This window comes from Lygodium microphyllum, chromosome 18 (genome assembly GCF_053477565.2).
Source record: "Lygodium microphyllum isolate KBCC chromosome 18, Lygodium_microphyllum_v1.1.10, whole genome shotgun sequence".
Taxonomy (NCBI): domain Eukaryota; kingdom Viridiplantae; phylum Streptophyta; class Polypodiopsida; order Schizaeales; family Lygodiaceae; genus Lygodium; species Lygodium microphyllum.
This window is the reverse complement of record NC_141152.1, coordinates 42,994,639-43,016,977: the sequence shown is the minus strand read 5'-3', so window position 1 is coordinate 43,016,977 and position 22,339 is coordinate 42,994,639. Positions and strand designations below refer to the sequence as shown.

Sequence of the window (22,339 nt, the reverse complement as noted above, 5' to 3'; positions counted from 1 at the left end):
TTGAAGTATTTCTTAGGGAGTTTATTTAGGAACAATGTGACCTGATCATCAGAGGACTTGGGAGTCCCCGTAGTGGAGATTTCAGCGAGGAGATGCCAATACTTAGCTAACTTGACTTTGAAGTCATCCCGGTCAGTGATTTTGAAAATCTGAAGATCATGGTCAAAATTAATATGATGGGTCCTATCTCGAGCCGCATAGCGGTCAGTCAAGTGTGCCCATCGCTCTGACGCTAAGTCAAAATGCTGAAAACGAGAATGAAACTCTGGTAATAAGCCTTGCATCAACTCGACAATAGTGGAGGCATTTGTAAAGAAAAATATCCTAACACAGAAACATAAACAGAAACCGTACGACAAAGCATAGACTGATAAAAATAACACAGTTAGGGTTATGGTTAGAGTAACTCAGAGACAATGAACACAGTGAATAAATGAAATGATATGACTACTAATAATACGATGCTCATGCAGCAACACACTATGCAGTGAATGAATACTGAACCTCGAACTCTTGTATCTCTAGGATTAGGGCAGGGTAATGAGTTGGAGAGTGTGTCGTACTTCGAACGGATCCCAAATCGCAGCAAGGCAGTCTCCGGATGTCGAAAACCATCAAACGCAGCAGTGAGAAGCTAGATTTGGTGCAGACAGCAGTGAGGAGAGAGAAAGACAAAAAACGGAGCCTGCAGGAGAGAGATTTAAAACTTAGGCATGATAGCCTGCAGGAGAGAGACTAAAAACGGAGCTTGTAGGAGAGAGAAAGTCTGAAAACACATGCAGGACAGCTTGCAGGAGAGAGAAAGACAAAAAACGATTGTAGGCAGGTGAGAGACTGCAGTGACTGTAGCAGGAGAGAGAAAACTGTCAGGGCGGCAGCTGGAGCCTGCAAACGCAGCAGTTTGCTGGCGTGGCAAGCTGTACGACAGCAATGCAAATGAACAGCAGTTAGTTGCCAGGCAGAAACAACAGTAATCAGTGTGTGGAGGGTTGGAAACAGGCGCCATACTGTAGGGAACAGCGATGGGCAGCAAGGGCTGAGATGCCCTTCGTGACCGGGTTGTGGGCAGCGAGCTGGTAACACTTGAAACCTGCAAAAACGAGATTGTAAAAGAGTGGAGGGTTGGCTTCCAAATCTATAGAAAATTAGGGTTCTAGATCCTCTCCCACTTAACTTTCTCGATCCGCTCCCCGTTTTAGGGTTTTGGCTAAAATAAGCCTAAAATAAGCATGTTTTCGGATTGTTTAAGTGGCTAAGTGCATTTCTTATCACAACATCCCCTCTCAGGCCCAAAATAGGGTGAGAAAAGTAGGCCAGCCTAAATTTTGATTTACCCCAAGGCGTCCCATGCCAAAGTAGCTAGGGCATCTGACAAAAGGTGTATGTCGGTTGCCCAGTGGCCTACCAAGACTACAGAGGCGATGGATATCTTACCAAGGGAGCCCAAGTGATCACCCCATAGAGGTCAGAGCATCGGACCAAGGGTGCTCCCAAGGGCCTACCAAGGACGACAAAGGCGGATGGAATCAACAATGGACTTGTTTGTTTTGTTTTTGTTTTGTTTTGTTTTGTTAAAAAAAAAAAAGAGTTTTGAAAATACATAAGTAATATAGGGGTAGTGGCGGATTAAGTGACTGATAGGAAAAGATAAAGAGAGTTTTAAACCCAAGTTATTCACAAAACTAGAAAGCCAATCCCTTGCACTGACGAGGATAAGTGCCTAAGGATGATACAAGTGAGTGTATGTGCCAATCATGTGTTGAATATGTGAGAGGCAAAAAAAAACGTTGGGCTTAGCAAGACAAGCAAGCAAGGATAGGGAAACTGCCTTTAGAAGAACTGCCATGTATTATGCTACGAATATGGTGGATCCTAGAGTCGACCACTCCAAAAGACCGAAAAGGGATAAATGCGCACAGATGCATGTTGACATGAATAGAATGCCAATGCATAGGGTAATGCAAAGGGAGATGCAAGATGTCATGCTCATGCAATATGCTATGCAACGGTGCCACTGGGACAGTGCCCTCGCAAGGGAAGTATTCACTTGTCCAAGTGCCCTTTTACAATCAGGTCATCCTGATAGTGCGGATGAAGTTACAAATGCCTATAATACAATACAAAAGAATAAGTGAATGTAATGTCTAAAAAACTGTAAGCATCATCACTGTCACGATCAAGAGTAGGAGCCGCCCCCTCTCAAACTGGAAGGGAAAGCAAGAGGGAAGCACCCTCTCCCCGTCAAGCTTAAGAAGTAGGGAAGGGTGTACCCAAGCCGATCCTAGGTAGCAGGTACTGAAGAACCGGCCGGTTGACCGTGTTGGTCAAGATATTAGCAAAATTATCTGATGAAGGCACAAACTCCAGGCGAATAGTGCCTAGCTCAACTTGCTCCTTGGAAAAGTGGAAGTGGACTCCCACATGCCGTGTCTGTGGTGTTATGATCGGATTGCCCGCAAGGGCAATGGCACTCTAGTTGTCGCAGTAGACAATTGTGGAAGAGACATGGAAAATGAAGCGCCGCTAGTAAACTCCTTAGATAGATGGCCTTGGTGGTGCTATCGAAGAGAGCCCGGTATTGAGCCTCAATCGTGGAAGCCGCCACCGTCTCTTGCTTACGGCTGGACCAAGTAATGGGAGCCGTGCCCAAGGTAAAGAGGTAGCTGCCATGGGAACGCCGGATGTCAAGATCTCCTACCCAATCAGAATCAATGTACCCCTGCAAACATAAACCAGAACCATATGTCAAGCCATAAGAAAAAGTACACCGCAAATAACGCAACACACGAAGACATTCAATCCAATGTGACATCCTAGGTGTTGTGAAATAGTGATTGAGTATGCTAACTGAGTAAGCTAAATCTGGCCTAGTGTGAATTAACCAAAGAAGTTTTCCTGTAAGAGAACGATAGATGTGTGCTTCGAAGGGCTGTCCTAGGGTATCCTTTGACAAGTGGACAGTAGGATCAAGAGGTGTGGCCACTGGCCGTGTTTGATCCGAAGTGGTAAGCTTACCTACCTTGTCATCAGGCGTGTGTGTGTACGCACGATACCCAAAGACTCTGAAGTGGGAAATAACAGGCCGAGAGCCAAAAAATGCCTCATACGGGGTCTTCTGAGGAAGAGCTGCAGTCGGGTATCGGTTGAGGATGTACACCGAAGTGTTAACAGCCTCGACCCAAAGGCACTCAGGAAGCTTTGCTGCGAATAGCATAGAGCGTGCCATTTCCATGACTGTGCGGTATGACTCCATTCTGAGAGGGGGAGTTGGTAGAGGTGAGCTGGCGAGAAATGCCATGCTTTTGTAGAAACTCAGAAAACTCGTGGGAGATAAACTCACCACCGCTATCACTTCTCATACACCCAACATGACGATTAGTCTAGTTATAAACTAGTAGCACCCAAGTAGAAAAATATGTGAAAGCATCTGACTTATGCTTGAGGAAGTACACCCACATGTATCGAGAATGATCATCCACTATCAAAAAGAAGTACAGCGCGCTGTTCAAAGCGACAGTGGATGTCGGTCCACAAAGATCAACGTGAATCAATCTAAGAGGTTCCTCAGCTCTATGTGTAGACTGCTGAGGAAATGGGGTGGAGTGCTGCTTCTCGAGCTGACAGGCTTTACAAACATCTCGAGCTAGCTTCAAGCGTGCAAGGCCCTCACCCAGCTCACAGTGTGACAACTCATAAAGTGAGTCATAACCAAGATGCCCTAAGTGAAAATGCCAAAGACGCTCATTGTGCCTAGGCTCCCGATATGTGGCTAAGGCCTGGAAGCTATGGAACACGAAGCCTTCGGCGGTCGGCTCGGTTAGAAAGTGTGTCATGTGGTATAGGCCATTAGGCTGTGCCTCACCGCGAGCAATCACTAAACCAGTCAGAGAGTCAAGGACCTCGACTGTGGTCGCTGTAAAGAAAATTGCTCGCCCCAACCGGCAAAGCTGTTGAACAGATAACAAGTTCATTCCAAGCTGAGAGACATGATAAACATTGTCCAGCGAAGCCAGATTTGGACGCTTGTTAGTGGTATAACTACCGCAACCTTGAGCCTGAATCTTGACCAAGTAGTTGTTTTCTACACGGACCCGCCCGGCTGTAGGGGCTCGGGTACGGAAAATGTCCTCTATAGGAGTCATGTGATGTGTAGATCCAGTGTCCACAATCCAAACTGGAGCTGAAGTGCTCGGGTGTCCACAATCCAAACTGGAGTTGAAGTGCTCGGCTGTGACAAGTGGGCCTCTGTAGTAACCTCGTCGGGAGGCAACTCACAGATGTAGACAAGACTCGCATCTGGTGTCTCTACGGAGATGATGTGAGCCTTAGTAGACCGGTTAGACAAGCCCTTTGGAGTTGAGAATGCTGTCGACTGAGATGGTTGGTCGGTGGAAGTGTGAGTCTGACCTTTCCATTGCCCCTTGCCATCACCCTGCCTCCCCTGCTGGGGGTTGCCCGACTGAGGGGCGGGGATCTGAGACTTAGGTTTTGGTGCAGTGCCTCGTGCCTTTGATCGACACTTGCCGTCAAAATGGCCAGCCTTTTGACAATGTTGACAATACCTATTCTTTTTAGGTACATTCTGCCACCCAAGTTTGAGTTGTGACTGGGAGTTTCCTTGAGAATCCCCAAATTGATTTAGCTTTTGAGTTTGATTTTGATTTTGAGTGGAGGTTTGGTTTGGTTTGCCGTTCCCTTGTTGCCCTTTCTGAGAATGAGCAAAAAGAGCCCCCTCTGAAGAGGAAATCATATGAAACTGATCGAACAACCATGCGTAACGCAACAACTGACACTCAAATTCATAGAATGTAGGCATGGTAGGCTTTGAAACTATTCCTTCCATAAAATTGAAGTATTTCTTGGGGAGTTTGTTTAGGAACAATGTGACCTGATTGTCAGAGGACTTGGGAGTCCCCGTAGTGGAGAATTCAACGAGGAGACGATGATACTCAGCCAACTTGACTTTCAAGTCATCTCAGTCAGTGATTTTGAAAAGCTAAACCTCATGGTCAAGATTAATACGATGGGTTCTATCTCGAGCTGCATAGCGGTCAGTCAAGTATGCCTATTGCTTTGACGCTAAGTCAAAATGCTGAAGCTGAGAATGAAACTCTAACAATAAGCCGTGTATCAACTCGACAATAGCGGAGGCATTATGAACAGACGACCTCGTATGGAACAAATGCGGGATCGGGTTGGGGTTCCAACCCCTGCACTAGATTCCATAGGTTTTGTGAATCAAGGACATGTCTCATCAAATTCGACCAAGTAGTAAAGTTTGACCCGTTAAAACGAGTCTTGTTATTAAAAGCATTCTTGGCAGAAGATGAGCTAGAACCATGAGGTGTCGGGTGGGTGGAGTAAGATGATGGTGGGAAAGATGGTGGAGGTGAGAGTGTCTGATAAGAGTAAGAAGGAGGGGGAAGAGGTTGGTAGGTAGAAGTAGGTGCAACGATCTCCAGGAGGTCATAGCGCCAATCGATCCTCCATGTGCTCGAAAGAACTTAGTACGCACCGAATGTGTCTTATTGCCTTGGCTATAGTACTTCGATAGCCGATGCAAAACAATCTCTGTAGCCTAGAAAGGAGAGGTGGCACAAGGAGTGCTTGGTGGAAGACGCATATACTCCTCGGAGGGGTGGGGAGCAAGGGTCGAAGTCGGCAAGCATTGGTGGTGTGTCCAGTGATGCCATAGTAGGAGCACCCAGTAGTCTGGTCATCTAGTGGTAAAGAAGCCATGGATACCAGTGTGCCTTGCTGAAGAAGGAAGAGGTTAGCCACCATGAACCACGAACCGCAATGTCCGCCTCAAGGGGTGGGAGGGTAGTGGAAGGGTTGAAAGTGAGCTGCCAGTGGGAGGAGGATGTGATCAGCAGTAAGAGGTTGCAACCAGTAGAAAAATGCAGGTGAGGAGAGAGAAATACTAAAAACGCAAGTGAGGAGAGAGTTAGACTAAAAACGCAGGCAGGATAGCAGCAACAGTCAATATGCTGAAATCAGCTCTAAATAGTGTGTGATAGGTTGGAAACAAGCACCAAACTGTTGTAGACAGCAATGGCCAGCTTGGACCATGATGTCCTCCGTGTTTGGGGTGTGGGCAGTAAGCTGAAATATCTGAAATTTGCAAAAACGAGATTGTTTTCTGAATGGAGAGTGATTAGCAACAGTTGTTCTGCTGAAAACAGCTGCAAACTGCAGGTGGAAGGTTGGAAACAGGCGCCAGATTGTAGATGACAGCAAGGGACGGCTGAGATTGCGATGTTCTTTGCGAAAGAGGTATAGGCGGCAAGTTGAAAGTACCTGAAACTTGCAAAAACAAGATTTTGATGCAGCGGAAGAAGATAATAAGTGGATGCTGAACCCGCCACCGGTCTTTGCCTTCACTGGAGTGGAGGATCTTCGCCGCTGTTTGAGCAGATCTAGCTCTGATACCATATCAAAAGATGACGTACTAGTGAGACAATAGGGTTGGCGGGGAGGAACACAGAGTGAACTCAGTAAACATGGAGAAGAGAAGAGAAGAGAGAAGAAACTCTGATGAATGGAATGATGAAGTTTTGAATCATGGAGTGAATGTGATTCAAGGGAACAAGGGTGCCGTAGCACAAGAAAGATGATGAAGACAGCCACCTACCATGAACCGCAATGTCCTCTTGAAGGGATGTGAGGGTAGTGGAGAGGTTGGAGAGAAGAAGTGGACTGAATGAATGAGTCGTGAGGAATGAATGAGAGAGTAGCCTATAAATAGGCATAGTTAGTCTAGGATGGCGCCCCTTTTTGGGGCTGCAAACCCTAAACGTAAAACGCAGAAACACAAAAAACGCAAACTGCGAGCGAAGGGTTTCTCAACAGGGTGTGGGCAGCAAGCTGGAAACACCTGAAATTTCCAAAAACGAGATTGTAAAAGAGTGGAGGGCTTATTGCCAATTATAGAAATATGAAACTGATCGAACAATTGTGCGTAACGCAACAACTGACACTCAAATTCATAGAATGTAGGCATGGTAGGCTTTGAAATTATGTGACCTGATCATCAGAGGACTTGGGAGTCCCCATAGTGGAGAATTTAGCAAGGAGATGCCGATACTCAACCAACTCAACTTTCATGTCATCCTGGTCAGTGATTTTGAAAAGCTGAAGCTCATGGTCAAGATTAATACGACGAGTCCTATCTTGAGCCGCATAGCGGTCAGTCAAGTGTGCCCATCGCTCTGATGTTAAGTCAAAATGTTGAAGCTAAGAATGAAACTCAAGCAATGAGCCCTGCATCAGCTCGACAATAGCGGAGGCATTCCTAGCCTTCCATGAGCGGACGACCTCGTATGAAACAAATGCGGGATCGGGTTGGGGTTCCAACCCCTACACAAGATCCCATAGGTTTTGTGAGTCAAGGATATGCCTTATCAAATTCGACCAAGTAGTAAAATTTGACCCGTTAAAACGAGTCTTGTCATTAAATGCATTCTTGGTAGAAGATGAGCTAGAACCATGAGGTATCGGGTAGGTGGTGTAAGATGATGGTGGGAAAGATGGTGGAGGTGGGTGTGTTTGATAAGAGAAAGAGGGAGGGGGAAGAGGTGGGTAGGCAAAAGTAGGCTGCGAGTGTCCAATGAGTGCCGATTGATGCGGAGGCACTGGAACATGAATGTTTCCATAAGGTGTTGGTGTAGGTGGAGGCACTGGGACATGGTAGCCTTGTCCAAAGTGAGGTTGGGGCACAACAGTATGACCAGAAGGTCCGCTAGGCAATGCCACGGAGGCAAATTGTGGAGGCAACTGATCCACACTCAGGAGAGATTGAGTGGGATACCCAGGCTGCAATGATCCCGAAAGGGTGTATAGGTGAAACGCCATCCGGCTGAGGGAAGGATGAGGTCCTAAAGGATGTGCCTATGTTTCCATAACCCCTTGGTGTGATGTGCGATGTGATATGAGGTGTCTGAAATGAAAATGTAAATGGTGTAAATGGAAGTGGTGAAGCAGTGGAATAATGTGGTGGGATGGGTGGGTTTTGAAAGTGAGGTGTATGAGGTGCAGGTTTTTTTGTTCATTTTTATTATTTAAAAACTAAAAATGAAACTGTGAAGATGATGATGCACCATGTAATGAAGTAAAAGGAACACCAAATTCATTCTGATTATGTGAAGTAGACCGAAAAAAAGGAAGGATAGAAGAAGAGTTACCTGCCTTTTTCTTATAATCCCCCAAAAGTACCTTGCACCGGAGAGGACGGAAGAGTCTGAAAAAATGGAACATACTTCGGATCTTGCTCTCCAAGAGGGGGGCCCATCCTTGATGGAGGTCTTGACGGCCCTCCAACATCATCAGACTTATGCGCAATATCTAAAGAGTGAAATCCATGCATACCTTCATTTAGAAGCTTTTTTTGAAGAGCAATCCTTCGGTCGAGCTCCTCAATCTTCTTTCGTCGATAGGCTATGATCAATTTATATTCTTCAGAGGTCAGCTTGCCTATCTTTTCTTCCATGTACTCAGATGTGTCTTCCACCATGTCGGAACTTTGTGGAGCAAGCTGATCGGCCCACTCTGGCTCGGCTCTCGGCATAGGCTGTTCTGGAGACTGAATTGGTGTTGATGTGCTCGAAGTCATTTGAACCTACTGTTCTTGCTTCTTGCGAAGAGCTTTCAGATCAAAGGCCTAGGTTTCTTAGAGAGTACTAGGCTCTGATACCATGTAAAGAAAATATCCTACCACAGAAGCATAAACAAAAACCGTACGACAAAGCACAGACTGATAAAAGGACACAGTTAGGGTTAGGATTAGGGTTGCTCAGAGACAATAAACACATTTAATAAATGAAATGATATGACCACTAATAATACAATGGTCATGTAGTAAACACACTATGCAGTGAATGAATATTGTACCTTGAACTCCTGTATCTTAAGGATTAGGGCAGGGGTAATGAGTTGGAGAGTGTGTTGTACTCTGAACGGATCCCGAATCGCAGCATGGCAGCCTCCGGATGTCGAACACCAGCAAACGTAGTAGTGAGAAGTTGGATCTGATGTAGACAGCAGCGAGGAGAGAGAAAGACAAAATGCAGGCAGCAGTTTAGAGAAAGATTTAAAACTTAGGCAGGACAGCTTGCAGGAGAGAGAAAGACTAAAAACGCAGGCAACAGGTGAGAGAAAGACTAAAAACGTAGGCAGGACAGCTTGCAAGAGAGAGAGACTAAAAATGCAGGCAGGACATCATGTAGGAGAGAGAAAAACTGCAGTGACTGCAGCAGAAGAGAGAAAACTGTCAAGGCAGCAGCTGGGGCCTGCAAACGCAGTAATTTGCTGACGTGGCAGGCTGTATGACAGCAGTGCAGATGATCAGCAGTCAGTCGCCAGGTAGAAACAGCAGCAATCCGCGTGTGGAGGGTTGGAAACAGGCGCCAGACTGTAGGGAAGAGTGATGGACAGCAAGGGTTGAGATGTCCTCCGCGAACAGGGTGTGTGTAGCAAGTTGATAACACTTGAAACTTGCAAAAACGAGATTGAGGGAAGAGTGGAGGTCTGGTTTCCAATTTATAGAAGATTAGGGTTCTAGATCCTTTCCCACTTAACTCTCTCGAACCGCTCCCCATTTTAGGGTTTTGGCTAAAATAAGCCTAAAATAAGCATGTTTTGGGGCTGTTTAAGTGGCTAAGTGCATTTCTTAGCACAACATCTCTTGCTCTTTAAGAGTCTCCTTTTTTCTCACAATGATTGGAATAGACTTCCACTAGTCCCTAAAAACGTTTTTTCCACTTGCACGGGCAAAGTTTTGCCAAGTGGCAACCTTCTAATTCCATTTTTCAGCATTATCTAGGTTATTAAATTAATTTTTAAAATATTAATTCTGAAAGTTAATTTAAAAGTTATTCTAGTGTTCGAAAAATCACTTTCACCAACCAATCATTAAATTAGCTAGGCTAATTTGTCTTTCAAGTATCTTTGAGTATCTATTAGCCCTTAGAGCGGCATTAATTAATTAATTAATGTCTAGTCTCTAATGTTACCACCGACATTAATGGCCAATAAATTGGTCTAGGCCTAAATTTGACACTGGATACCACCTAGTAGTTGCGAGACATAGCTTATTATAACTTTTGCCTTTGGGCACCCACTGCATCCTCGGGGTCCTTGGCCTTGTACCATGAAATAATTGCCATGTGTGTCACATGTGTTGAACAACCTTGCATCTTTGATTAATAATTTAATCAAATGTTATTAGCAAGATTATAGCATCTCAAAATTTCACGTCCGCGTGACAGTGGGATGGGAGGGATTTGAGAAGAGTGGCTTACATGCTCAAATGAAAATAGAAGATGTAGTAGATATGCTTGATGAGGATGTCTGCTTTGAGAGCCTTACCAACTGGTCCGGATGGAGTAGCAAAGCTGATGGGAGGGGTGTAAGTTCGACTATATGTGATATGCAAGTACTCTTGAAACTCCTCCTCTATTACGAGACTGAAATCTAGAACAGGAGAAACTAAAGAAGGTGAAGGTGAAGGTGAAGGTGGGGTGTCGTCTTCCTCATGGAGTCCATAGTGTCTCCTCAGGCCCTCTAGTGGCGGAGAAGCCTAATAAGACATTGTGGGGTTCCAAGAAGAATGTGATTGAGACATTGTGATTCAATTACAAGTCGATTGTGTGCCTCGCACAAACCTAGCAATCCACAGTATTTGCAGGATACTCTTTACAAGATCATTGACTCTAATACCATGTGAAGAAAACTGTGGAGTAGCTGCTAGGGTTTGCACTGAGCAAACATAGACTTATATGGCGGCCCTTTGTTAGTCTCTCTTTAGAGGTATGTGTAGTGACCATCACCCCAAGGTCTTTATTGTTTGCTTTTTCTTGGAAGACCGGGGCCTCATTCATGGTAATACTAGCATACAAGATTCATTGTGGCACATGCTGAACTCTGATGCCCACTTTCGACATTCTTCTCTTTGTGAATCATTTGGTTTGTTCTTGGCGCTTCGTTCCAAAAGTGTGTTGGCATCTTGTAGAGGATTGTTTGGTAGCTAAATCTTTTCACCTGGAGTTGCAAGCTGTGTCACGGCTGCTCTCCTAGGATGGGAAATAGGAGGATCACCCCAAGTTTAACTGTCTGGTGCGTCTGGGCTTGTCTTCTCTTGCTGATGCCACTCTAGTGAGCTGTGGGGTGCTCATGTCCTTTGCACAACGTGGAGACTTCTTTGGATCCCTTGTGGGTATCGTGAGTTGTGGGTCAGCTTGATAGGATGCTGCCTGTGCAACCCTTGCTTGCACCTCTTCCTAGTTGTCCCTAGTAGGTTTGGGATCTTGCTGGCTGTCTTAACCTTCAAAAGGCTTTAGCCAACCAGGTCTACCATTTCATGATTAAGGATCATCATTGGCCGGTCACCAAAGCCAATGCGATTTTGGGTATGCATAAATCTAAGGCTGGTGGAAGATGACTGTGATGGAGGGATGGCTAAGTAAGACACCTTTTACATGCAAGGTCTTTCTTTGGTGAGTGATCATTGGTGAGCTGCCTCTTGCTTCAGCTCTTTCAAAGTGCCAAATATTGAATGGTAATTACTTCTTTTGCTTGAACAATGTGGAGTTCTCATGTCGTAGATTTATTTCCTGCCCTATAGCCAGGAAAATTTGGACTCTCTTGTTGGATATTTGGAGGGCTGTGGCTGGTCCGTTTTTGTGCTCCTCTAGTTGGGTTTTTGCCACAGGCCAAAATACCCCACCTCAATGATTATGCTTCATTTTCTGAGATTTTGGGGTTGTTGGCATAATTGGGTCACCCAAAAGGCTTTTGTCTTCGATTTTGCTGCGGGCATCCACAGGGACATATTGCCAAAATCAATGGTCTTCTACATGGCAATTAGATCTTATCCAGCACGTTGGTTTTCTTCCTAGGGAGGATTTAGTTACTTGGCATATGGCAATCTCTTTTGCTTCATTGCTGTGATTTTGTATCTCTTCCATCATCTGACTTTTGTACATATTCTGTAACTTGATATAATATAACTACTCATTACGAAAAAAAAAGAGTGTGCACACGCGCGCACATGCACCTTCCTTCTTCTGCTTCCATCTCCAAAACCCTAACCTCCCTTGACCAACGTGCGGCCATTCTTCCGTCTCCCCACAGTTGGAAATTTTATCATGATAGGCAAGGCGAAGCCTAAAAAGCACACTGCAAAGTAGATGCAGCAACTACCAATAGGGGCAGTGGAAAGGCTGGCTTAGAAGATCGCATTGGAGCAGACAAAGGAGGGCATGCGAAACTGGCCTGCCCCCGTCTGTAAGGCAACAGCTCTTGATGTGAAGAGTTTGCAAAATACATCATGATGTGCGGCATCCTAAGCTGCCATTTGAAGAGGACAAGCTGATTAATCTTCATTCATCTGTTGCTTCAGACAGCAAAGCAAAGCCTGGAGTTCAAGGAAGTTTCAAAAAATGATCAAAGAGGTATTGAAGTGAACTGGCAAGAGACCTGAACAATGGGGGCTATGAAAGAGCCTTCAGTGTCCCTGGGTGTTTGCTGTGTGGTACAGGGTTCTGCTTGCTCAAGGGAAAGTTATACTGCAGGAATTTCTTGCAGAGGTCAAGTTTGGTGTCACTATATGCTTTATGATATGGTAAGCTATGTAAGGTGTATTAGTATTTTTGCAAGGACTTACAGTTTGCCATGTGAGAGAGAGAGAGAGAGAGAGAGTTTACGGAAAAAAAAAAAAAAGAGAGAGAGGGAGGGAAGAACATCTATAAAGGCCAAAGTGGCTTGTGACGAGGGGTGTCTGATCATAGAGTACAATCAGAATATGATCAAAAGGTAAGACAAGTAGAATTGTATGGCCTAAAGCAGAGAGAGTATGTTTACATTCTATTTTCAACTATGATAAAGGCCTATGAGGTCCAAAAGTACTTACAACCATCATGCTTCAAGCAAAGGAGAGCTTGATACGATCAGTGCTATTGTTCTTTTCAGGTGCAGAGAGTGTTGTTTACGAGGCAACATACCAGGGCAACCAGGTGGCAGCAAAGAAACCTCGTCTCTCAACGTCTGATGATATAGACCGTTTTCACAATGAACTCCAACTATTAAGGTATATATGAGCAAAAAAGTCCAATGCTTACGGAGCTTTATGATCAAATTTTTCTTTAGTAAAAGCTGAATGGTTTTCTAGGCTTAGATTCTTATAGCTTGATGCTAGTGAGGGTAGTTTGTCTGATGATATGCATGCAGAGAGAGGTGTACAGAGCCAGCTTAGCACAATTCAAGTACCTAATAATCCATTTGCAAATGATGAGAATCCATGCCTCCCTCGTGCTCTTTTTCCCTCTCTCACTTCCTTCTCTTCTTGCCAACCCATATTTTTGCTCTCTGAGAATTGTTTCAATGTAGTAGAAGTTATGCTATTTACATTAAATAAATGAAAAGGCCCATACTTTAAGAAACATTTGACAATAGCAGGAAAAACCTCGAATTGCTGGTCCTTCAAAAGATGAAACCTATGACAATTACTGAGGGATTGTTGCAAGGTAAAAGCCAGCCTATCATGGGTGGTGTGAAGTCAAAGGATTCTAATGCTAGTACTCCAATCTTTTCTTCTAATTTTATAATGTGTCAAGTGTAAGGCCAGCCCCATGTTAAAAATTCTAAAAATATTTTTGTATACCCAATTGAACAAGTGATGATGACTAGAACAATGAGATTCGAACACAAGCTTGTTAAATGACCATAAAAAATAACGTGATAAAACTGGAACAAATCACAGATTAGATTAAGGACTAGGGAAAGCCTTTGCATGGAAGTAGTGTGCAAACCATAGCTAGTGTATATACCACAAGATGCATGAAATTTCATTGTGAAAGTTCTCATATATTTGCTGTAAATTCTCTTTCTCTCTCTTTTTTGTAATGAGTAATTATATTAATTACGAAAAAAGTACAAGACAACAAGATTACAAAGTGCAAGGTGGCTCTAAGCCATCATGTTTGAACCAAATACAATGGATTCAGTGGAACAAAAGAGGAGAGTGCAAAAGGCAAACCTCCGGACCAAACAGACACAAAAGATCAAGGGTTGTGGCGAGATCTTGTTGCATGGGCTTGGGCCTTCGTTGCCAATGTCTCTAGTACACTATCTTCAAAGAAGTCGCCCAACACCGCGAAAGGATTGGGCCTCTAATAGCTAGTGAGGAGGAAGGCGCGCGTGTAGAGGGGGAGGTAGAACCTGGATACTTGCAATCCCATGGAGTGATGACTATGACCAACAACATCAAAGGCTAGCAGAGAGGAGGGTAACAAGCGCACGGCAGGTCCTTGGTAACAATAGGAACCTAAGCAGTGGGCACATTTGAGGATTTGCCATAGTGATGCAAATGAGTGTAGAGCGGGTCGTTTGAAGAAGGGTCAACAGGTACTATGGGCACAAAAGTCTCCTTTGCTTTTCTGTTAGTGCATCGGGCTTCTGTCCATCCCTTTGTTTCTTCTTCTGGGGTAGCTTGCTTGCCTTTGGGTTGAGTGGGCTGAATGATCTGTTGCTCAATAGAAAAGGGGGGATGTGTGTTGGTCCCTATCCATGGGCTGATCCGCCATGGTACTTTTGCGATTTGGATACTCGGCCATGAAGTGACAGTGACCTAGTTAGCCATAGGAGAAAGAGTGGCCAGCAAAGGTACCTCACTTAAGCTGGAACCAAGGAGGCCGCATGCCCATGCAATTGAGGTGCAACCAACTGGGTTGCTTCTTGGCAATATCCCACAACATGCATAGTCTATCCTTGTTGATTTCCTTGAGACTAGGGGTACCAACACATGACCTTTGGCAGCCATTGCATCCTTGAGAAGGGCCCAATGGACGGCCAGGATATTCTCAACTTCCACCCATATTGGACATTGGTGCTTCAACATACACTAAAATTTTGGTAGTGGATGCCGTGAGACAATATGCACCAGGTGTTTCTCAAAGAAGAGGGGCTGCTTTTGGAGGAGGAAATCCCAAGACGAAGTAGAGAGAAGCACAACCTCATAAAATCCTTGTGGACCAACAAAGATCTCCTCCACACCGTTAATGTGGAGAATGGAGGTTAGCCACTAACGGATCTAGGTAAGCACAAGAATTTGATCCGTTTAGAAAAGAATCACACTTTGCTCATGGAAAGCTGAAAAGGAACAAAGAACCTCTTGAGTGCGCATTTCTGTATCCAGAACCTCCTCCTCCGCATAGGTAGGGATAGCTTGATAGTTATGCTCAACATATTCTTAGAGGAGGGTATTTGCGAATTTGAGCAATTGTTTCCAATTTAGTTCTTGCAAATCCTACAAGGTAGAAGCCACCTAAGCATACAAGCAAGCTTGAGCATCACCCGAGTCAGTACAATTACTGACCCAAAACAAGTTGACCAGGAGGAGAAACTCTGCCCAAGTCTGAAACTTCTGGTTGGAGTGCAGAATTGACCATTTCAGTCCACTGTAATTACTGGTTCAGACCTGTTTTGACACCTGTTTTCAGCTCATATTGTTCCCTGCACTGTTCTGCATTATCTGTGCCAAGTGCCCCTTGATTCTGACATCAATTGGGCTCTGAAATAACCTCTGAACAGTCCAAAAACAGTACTGATTTAGTGCTGTTTCAGACACTTGCTTGGTGAGGTTACCACCCTCACCTGTTCCTGCTTGTGGGCAGCAAACAATTGCTCCTGTTCCTGGAGAAAGGAGGCTCTTGCCTCATGCAAAAACAGCATATTCCCACACAACTGTACATGAATCAGAAGAAAGGCCCTCAACTGAGGCAAATCCATAACTGGCAGGGGGAGAGAAAGAGAAAGTAGGAAGCAAGCTCAACCCTCTGTGCATCATAGACAAGGTAGGCCAGCTCTCAATAGCTCTCCATTTGCAGTTATCCATCTTCCCCTTTCACAAATGAGCCCCCCAATCATCAAAAAACTGCACGCCAGCCCCTCTTTAAAGAGGTAAGTGCACAAATTTGTGCCAAATGGTAGCACTGGAAGGTGTTTCCCGTTCTAGCCTTCCGGTCTAAAATTCTCCATCCTCGGTGCAAAATTTGACCTCGGTACAGACCAGAGGATTAATCCTCGTGCAAAAATGAAGATAATGATGCGAACAGATTTTGGCGTCCAAAAATAGTAACTCCCTAAATTTTAGGAGTTGCTTCCATTGCATCCCCACTAGTCTTTTGACCATCTTTGCAGACTATGGCTACATCCAAATTTGCAATGTAGCTCAACTGAAAGTGGATTTCCACTGATGACCCCACATGGACTAATCTCTTGGAGATTTGTCCATCCTCACTTTGAACTAGTCTCTTCCAGGCTAGTTCTTCAACACACTTGTCCATATACACTTTCACAAGTCTCTTCCAAGCTTGTCAATCTATAGTGCCAATAGTCTCTTCCAGACTTGTACTGGACCTTAACTGTCCAGTCTTGACTCACTAGACATTCCTGTCCGTTTCACATACTGGCCCTGTAACTCGGGCGTTTAGATTTCAAGAGGGATCCTTCCAAAAAGAAAAACCAAATAAAATATGTAATAGAGAAATCAACAAAAAGGTAATAGTTGTCACAGTCTTATGACATACCTCCCTCTCGAAATCGCAAACGTCCTTGTTTGCATGAATGTCATGCATGCTTCCAGCTAACCCAGTGAACTTACACTTGGCAGCACATATACAACACATACATGCTATCAGTCAACATTGTGAACTGAAGACACTGTTAACACATGTATGTTCTAACTGTGAAACATGGCAGACTATCATCATGTGACTCCACATCACTGTTTCTAGATATAGTGGCCGGGACACCACAATGATATTCCCATAGTGGCAGATTCTCATTTGATGACTTCACATCACCCTGACTAGAGATCTAGTGGCCGGTACATCAAAATGATATCTCCACTGAGTCAATTCACAAAATACATGCTCGATCGAGTAACCATTGTTACAACATGTATTCAATTCAATAGAAGTAAAAACTGTATTCTTGCAAGCAATACTTACTTCTTTAGCACTGAGAAAACCATATGGACACAATAAGTGTTAACCTGTACAAAATCTATTTCTGTACATAATTTCTTTCTTGAGCAATTGTCACTTTGACAATCTATTTTAGCTTAGAGATACAAGGGGTCAAGGTAGGTTGCAAGCGAAATGCTTCAAGGTAAAGTTCCAACACATTAGGTGACTCTACAAGTTCACCTTCGTCCATCCACTTAGCATCTATAGCTGGATAGTTCTTGAACTTAACCAAATACCTTCTAACAACCTTGCCTTTCACTTTCCTTTCCTTGTGTGCCAGTACCTGTTCTAGAACAAGAATTTCATCAAGTTCCTCAACTTCGGGCTGTTCCTCAGCTGGCATATCTTCTGGCACATCACCCACATAGGGTCTAAGAAGACTTACATGGAAAGCATTATGAATCTTCCAATTGCCAGGCAATTTCAGTCTATAACTGACATCACTAATCTTCTCTGTTACTTGAAAAGGCCCATAGTATCGCATACTAAGCTTAGTGAAAAGACTTTCCTTGCCTTTCCGTTTCTTTAAGCGTGCCTTTTCAAACCGCAACAGTACCCAATCACCAAGTGAAAACAACAATTCACGACAGTGATGATCAACAGCTTTCTTTTGCTTTGCCTGAGTCCTTTCAAGGGCATGCTTAACTTTCTGATACATTTCACTCATATTCTGCACATACTGATTTGCTTGAAAGATCTTATCCTTTGTATGCAAAATGGGAGGAACCTTTTTACCACCTTCAACAATTTCCAAAGGGGCTTTGCCTGTTGACGAATGCATAGTATTATTGTATGCATACTCGACCAAAGGCAAATACTGCTCCCACTTTGACTTGTGCTCTGACATATAGCACTTAAGCAGATCCAAGACAGTAGAATTTGCCTCTTTTGACTGTCCATCAGTCTGTGGATGAAATGACAATGAGAATTTAAGTGTTGTGCCCATGTTCTCAAATATGCCTTTCCAGAATAGACTTGTTATCCGTGGACCACGGTCACTGACAATAGATTGTGGCATACCATGATACTTGAAGACATTGCACATAAACAAATGTGCCATCTGATCTGGTTTTATCTTCTTCCTGACAGGAATGAAATGAGCCTGTTTGCTAAACCTGTAAATAATAGTCCATATCCCATCATTTCCTGTCTGTGTCCTTGGAAGATCAAAGATAAAATCCATAGCTATGCTTTCCCATGGTTTATCTGGAATAGGCAATGGCTGTAAAAGCCTTGGTGCTTTTTGCCTTTCAAACTTGACCTTCTGGTAAATCAAACACTGCCGCACAAAAGCATCCACGTCTCTTCTCAAAGTAGGCCAATAAAAGAATGTCTCTACTGCTTTGACTGTTGCATCAATACCACGATGCCCTGCATACGGTGGAGAGTGACTCTCAATCATAACTTTCGGTCTCAATGGCATAGTTACACATAGTCTACCATGCATCAACATGAAACCATCCTTGAGAGGATAATGCTCATGATGTTGTCCATTAACAAGCTGATCAAAGGTCGTTGCAAAATCTTCATCATCAGCATACTGTTCCTTCATATCATTAAGCTCATGATGATAAGGAATTGACACAGCTGAAATTTGCGGCTTCCTTGACAAAGCATCAACCACAACATTCTTTTTGCCTTCCACATGCACAATCTGAAAATGGAACATTGACAAAAAGTTTGCCCAATGTATATGCTTTTCTGACAGCTTAGTCTGAGTTAAGAAATAACACAATGTCTGATGATCTGTCTGGACAACAAAATCTGCCCCAAGTAGGTAGTGTTTCCAACAAGAAAGCGCATGAATCACAGCCAACAATTCTTTTTCATAGACCTGCATAGTCTTCTTTGGCCCTCGCAAGATTCTTCTTTCATAAGCCACTCCCCGGCCATCTTGCATTAACACTGCACCAATGCTATTGCCACAGGCATCACACTGGACAACAAATGACTTCCTAAGATCTGGCAAAATGATCACTGGACTAGAAGTCATCTTTTCTTTAAGAAGATTAAAAGCTGAAATCTCTTTCTGTGTCCACTGGAAAGAGACTCCTTTCTTCTGTAAAGCATGTAAAGGTGAAGCAAGCTCTGCAAAATTGCGAATGAACCTCCTGTAGTAAGAACACAAACCCAAGAAGCTTCTAACATCATGGACAGTCTTCAAATTTGGCCATGTTCTAATTGCTTCAACCTTAGCACGATCCATTCGGACACCATCCTTTGACACTATGTGCCCTAGGAACTGGATTTCTTCCAAGAAGAACTCTCTTCTTGCCATTGATAAGCAACCTATTACTGCAAAGCTCATCAAAGACTGCTTTCAAGTGTTCTCTATGCTCCTGTTCATTCTTTGAAAGGACAATCATGTCATCAAAGAATGTACCAACAAACTGCCTGTATGGACGAAAAATCCTGTCCATCATTCGATTAAACGTAGCAGGAGCATTAGTAAGTCCAAATAGCATTACCAAGAACTCATAGAGACCAAACGTGGTCCTAAATGCAGTCTTATGCACATCCTCTTGCTTAATCCTGATCTGATGGTATCTACTCTTCAAATCTATCCTGCTGAAAATTGACGCTCCTTCCAAACGGTCAAGGATGTCGTCAATTCTTGGAATGGGGAACCTGTTCTTGATGGTACTCTTGTTCAATGCCCGATAATCTATGCACATGTGCCAAGAGCCATCCTTCTTCTGCACTAAGAGCACTGGTGAGCAAAAGGGAGATGAACTTGGCTGAATCAACCCTTTTTCTAACAACTCATTCACCTGGCTCAATATCTCTTTTTGTTGAGTTGCACTAACCCTATACGGAGGTCTATTTGGTGGGCTACTGCCTGGCACCAAATCTATCGCATGATCCTCAGACCTCTCTGGTGCACATGAGTTTTTCCCCTATGTTCCAAAGTCAGTGTCTTGTTAAAGGCATCCAACACACCATGCTTTTTGAACATCCATGGCATTCCCAACAAGACATCACAGCCTTCAAGTGGCATGATATAAAATTCTTCTGCATCAACATAAGACTGTATATGAAGACGCAGCTTTCCAAGAATGGGTGTCACAGACTCTGAGTGGCCAAGACATGCCAACCCTGCCTCTGCTGTATAGCCCATCTCATCTGCTTTGATGCCCAAAGTAGAAGCCAACTCTGGTGAGATAAAGTTTGCCTTAGCTCCAGGATCAAAGAAAATGAGTACATGTTGATCCCTAACTTTACCCCAAGCTCTACAAAGCTCATTAGCATCCGAGTGTGGCTTGTCTCCCAGCATATCTGGCACTAAACCTGCTGAAGGTTTGGGCTTCTTTCCTTTCCTGTCCTCTTTATCATCATCAGCTGATCTCTTATTCTTGTCCAGACAGTTAGACGCAATATGACGAGTCTGCTCACAGATAAAGCACTTCCTCTCAGCCATTAAAGCCTTTCTCTCTTCAAGAGACTTGTGCACAAAAGGTTTCTTCTGGTCCTTTGACTGTTGTCCAAAGAATTTGGCTGGCTTCTTCTTGAACTGCCAAGGTTTATCTGTGCTTTGAGAAATCTGAGAAACCTGTTTACCAAATGGCTTCTTTGCTGAAAATTTCTCAGGTTTGTCCTGTTTAATGCTGCCCCCAAAACCACTTGACTGTCCCAACAATAATGCATTTCCTGTGCTGGCATTCTCAATTAATTGAGTCAAAGTGGTGACCTTTGTCTTTGTACAATAATTCTGGAGTTCCTTGGGCAGCCCGCAGCAATATTTCTCTATCTGCTCGGTCAATGGCACAACCCTGTAAGAAGTGACTGGAAGTAAAGCACCCCAAAACTTCTTGTTATAATCTTCCAGATCCTTGCATTTAGATGCATCCAAATTGTGCCAAGCTGACATAACATCGATCTCAAATTCATTGGTCAACCAAGCAGAAGCAAATACTTGCTTAAAATAAGTCCAAGTGGCAGGAGCCTGTCCTTGCATCAACAATGTACTCCACCATTGAATGACTAGCATTGTCCTTAAGAAAAGTGGCAGCTTTCCGAACCTTAGAAGGCTCTGTAAAGTTCCCTCCTGCAAATGCGACATCAAACTGCTGTAAGAAAGAAAGAGCCTTAGTCCTATCTTCAAATCCTCGAAAGATGTCAAACTGTACGGCTGCACCACCTTCCTTGTATGGCTTTGGCTTCTCATGAGCCATCAAAGGATCCGTAGGATATGCTTGTAACATAGGAACACTAACAGGTGGCATAGGAGTTGCCTGACCATTGACTACAGGGCTTGTAGACACAATACTTGCTTGCTGATTTTGATAACCAGCCATACCAAAAGTGCCCTGTGGCATGCCAAAACTGCCCTGAACTCCTTGAAATCCAGGCTGCATGCCTATATTACCATACATGGGGTTTGGCATAAAACCCTGTGTATCCCTAAACACTGTTCCTGGTACATAAATCTGATTTCCAGGCGCATAACCAGCCATACTCTGAAATACAGATCCACCTCCAAAGTACCTAGGATGTACAGAAGTCGGTGGGAAAACCTGTGGTAAAGCCTGAAAACTGTTTCCCTGTCCATTTAAACCAACATTTGGCTGTTGTAAAGTGGCGAGCTGAACTGGCAGTGCCTGTGTAACTAGCATTTCCGCCACCTGTTCCTGGACAGTCGGAACCAATCTTGGAGTCTCCATTGACTCCGCAAGCTGCCTTGGTGTTTCCACTGAATCTACAGCATGCTTACCCTTATCCTGGACCTCTACTGGATCCGAAATCTTTGCAGATTGCCCCACTTGCTGTAAAGGAAGGGAGGGCTGCAAAAATGTCAAAAACCTTGGATTCTGCATCACTTGAGTAAACATACTCACAGCAGCAACTAACTGAGTCTTGAAAATGTCTTCATCCATAGAAGAAGCCGTAAGAACTTGTGGCTCAACCATAACAGGAGGAGTAACAAACTATGGAGGTCTAGAAGACTCTCCCACCTCATGAACAACAGGGATCTCCTGTGATGAAGATGCTTCCTCTCTGGTGTCTTCCTTTCTATCAGCCATAATGCACAATTCTGTGTCTTACACCCAAACAAATCGTGGCTCACTCTTTAGGGAAAAAGTGATTCGATCTCGGCAATGGAACCATGTAACCGGCCTGTTCACTAAAAAGGGCTGTAGTGTATAACCAAAATATATAAATGCTTTCATCCAATTAACAGTCGCCCACTTTACCTGAACTTAAAGACACAGAATCAAGAAGAAAAACAGGAAGCTAGAATGCTCCTATTGCCACACAGACGGCTTGTTGGCCCCTAAGTCAGGCGCCCCTTGCGGTATTTCTTTATTTTTAAAATG

General features: G+C 44.0%; 1 protein-coding gene and 2 pseudogenes across 1 annotated transcript in view; 2 read left to right on the top strand and 1 right to left on the bottom strand.

Annotated features, from left to right (window-relative positions):
* LOC148020803 (protein kinase family protein / protein phosphatase 2C (PP2C) family protein) overlaps window positions 1–22,339 on the top strand; it is a 60,573-nt gene that overhangs the window by 5,424 nt on the left and 32,810 nt on the right. The window contains exon 2 of the mRNA XM_087698615.1: window positions 12,967–13,084. Within this exon, the coding sequence (XP_087554741.1) occupies window positions 12,967–13,084 (118 nt within the window). The remainder of the gene's footprint in view (window positions 1–12,966; window positions 13,085–22,339) is intronic.
* On the top strand, window positions 12,144–12,441 carry LOC148020805 (protein METHYLENE BLUE SENSITIVITY 1-like; annotated as a pseudogene).
* LOC148020804 (uncharacterized) lies at window positions 19,876–21,853 on the bottom strand (annotated as a pseudogene).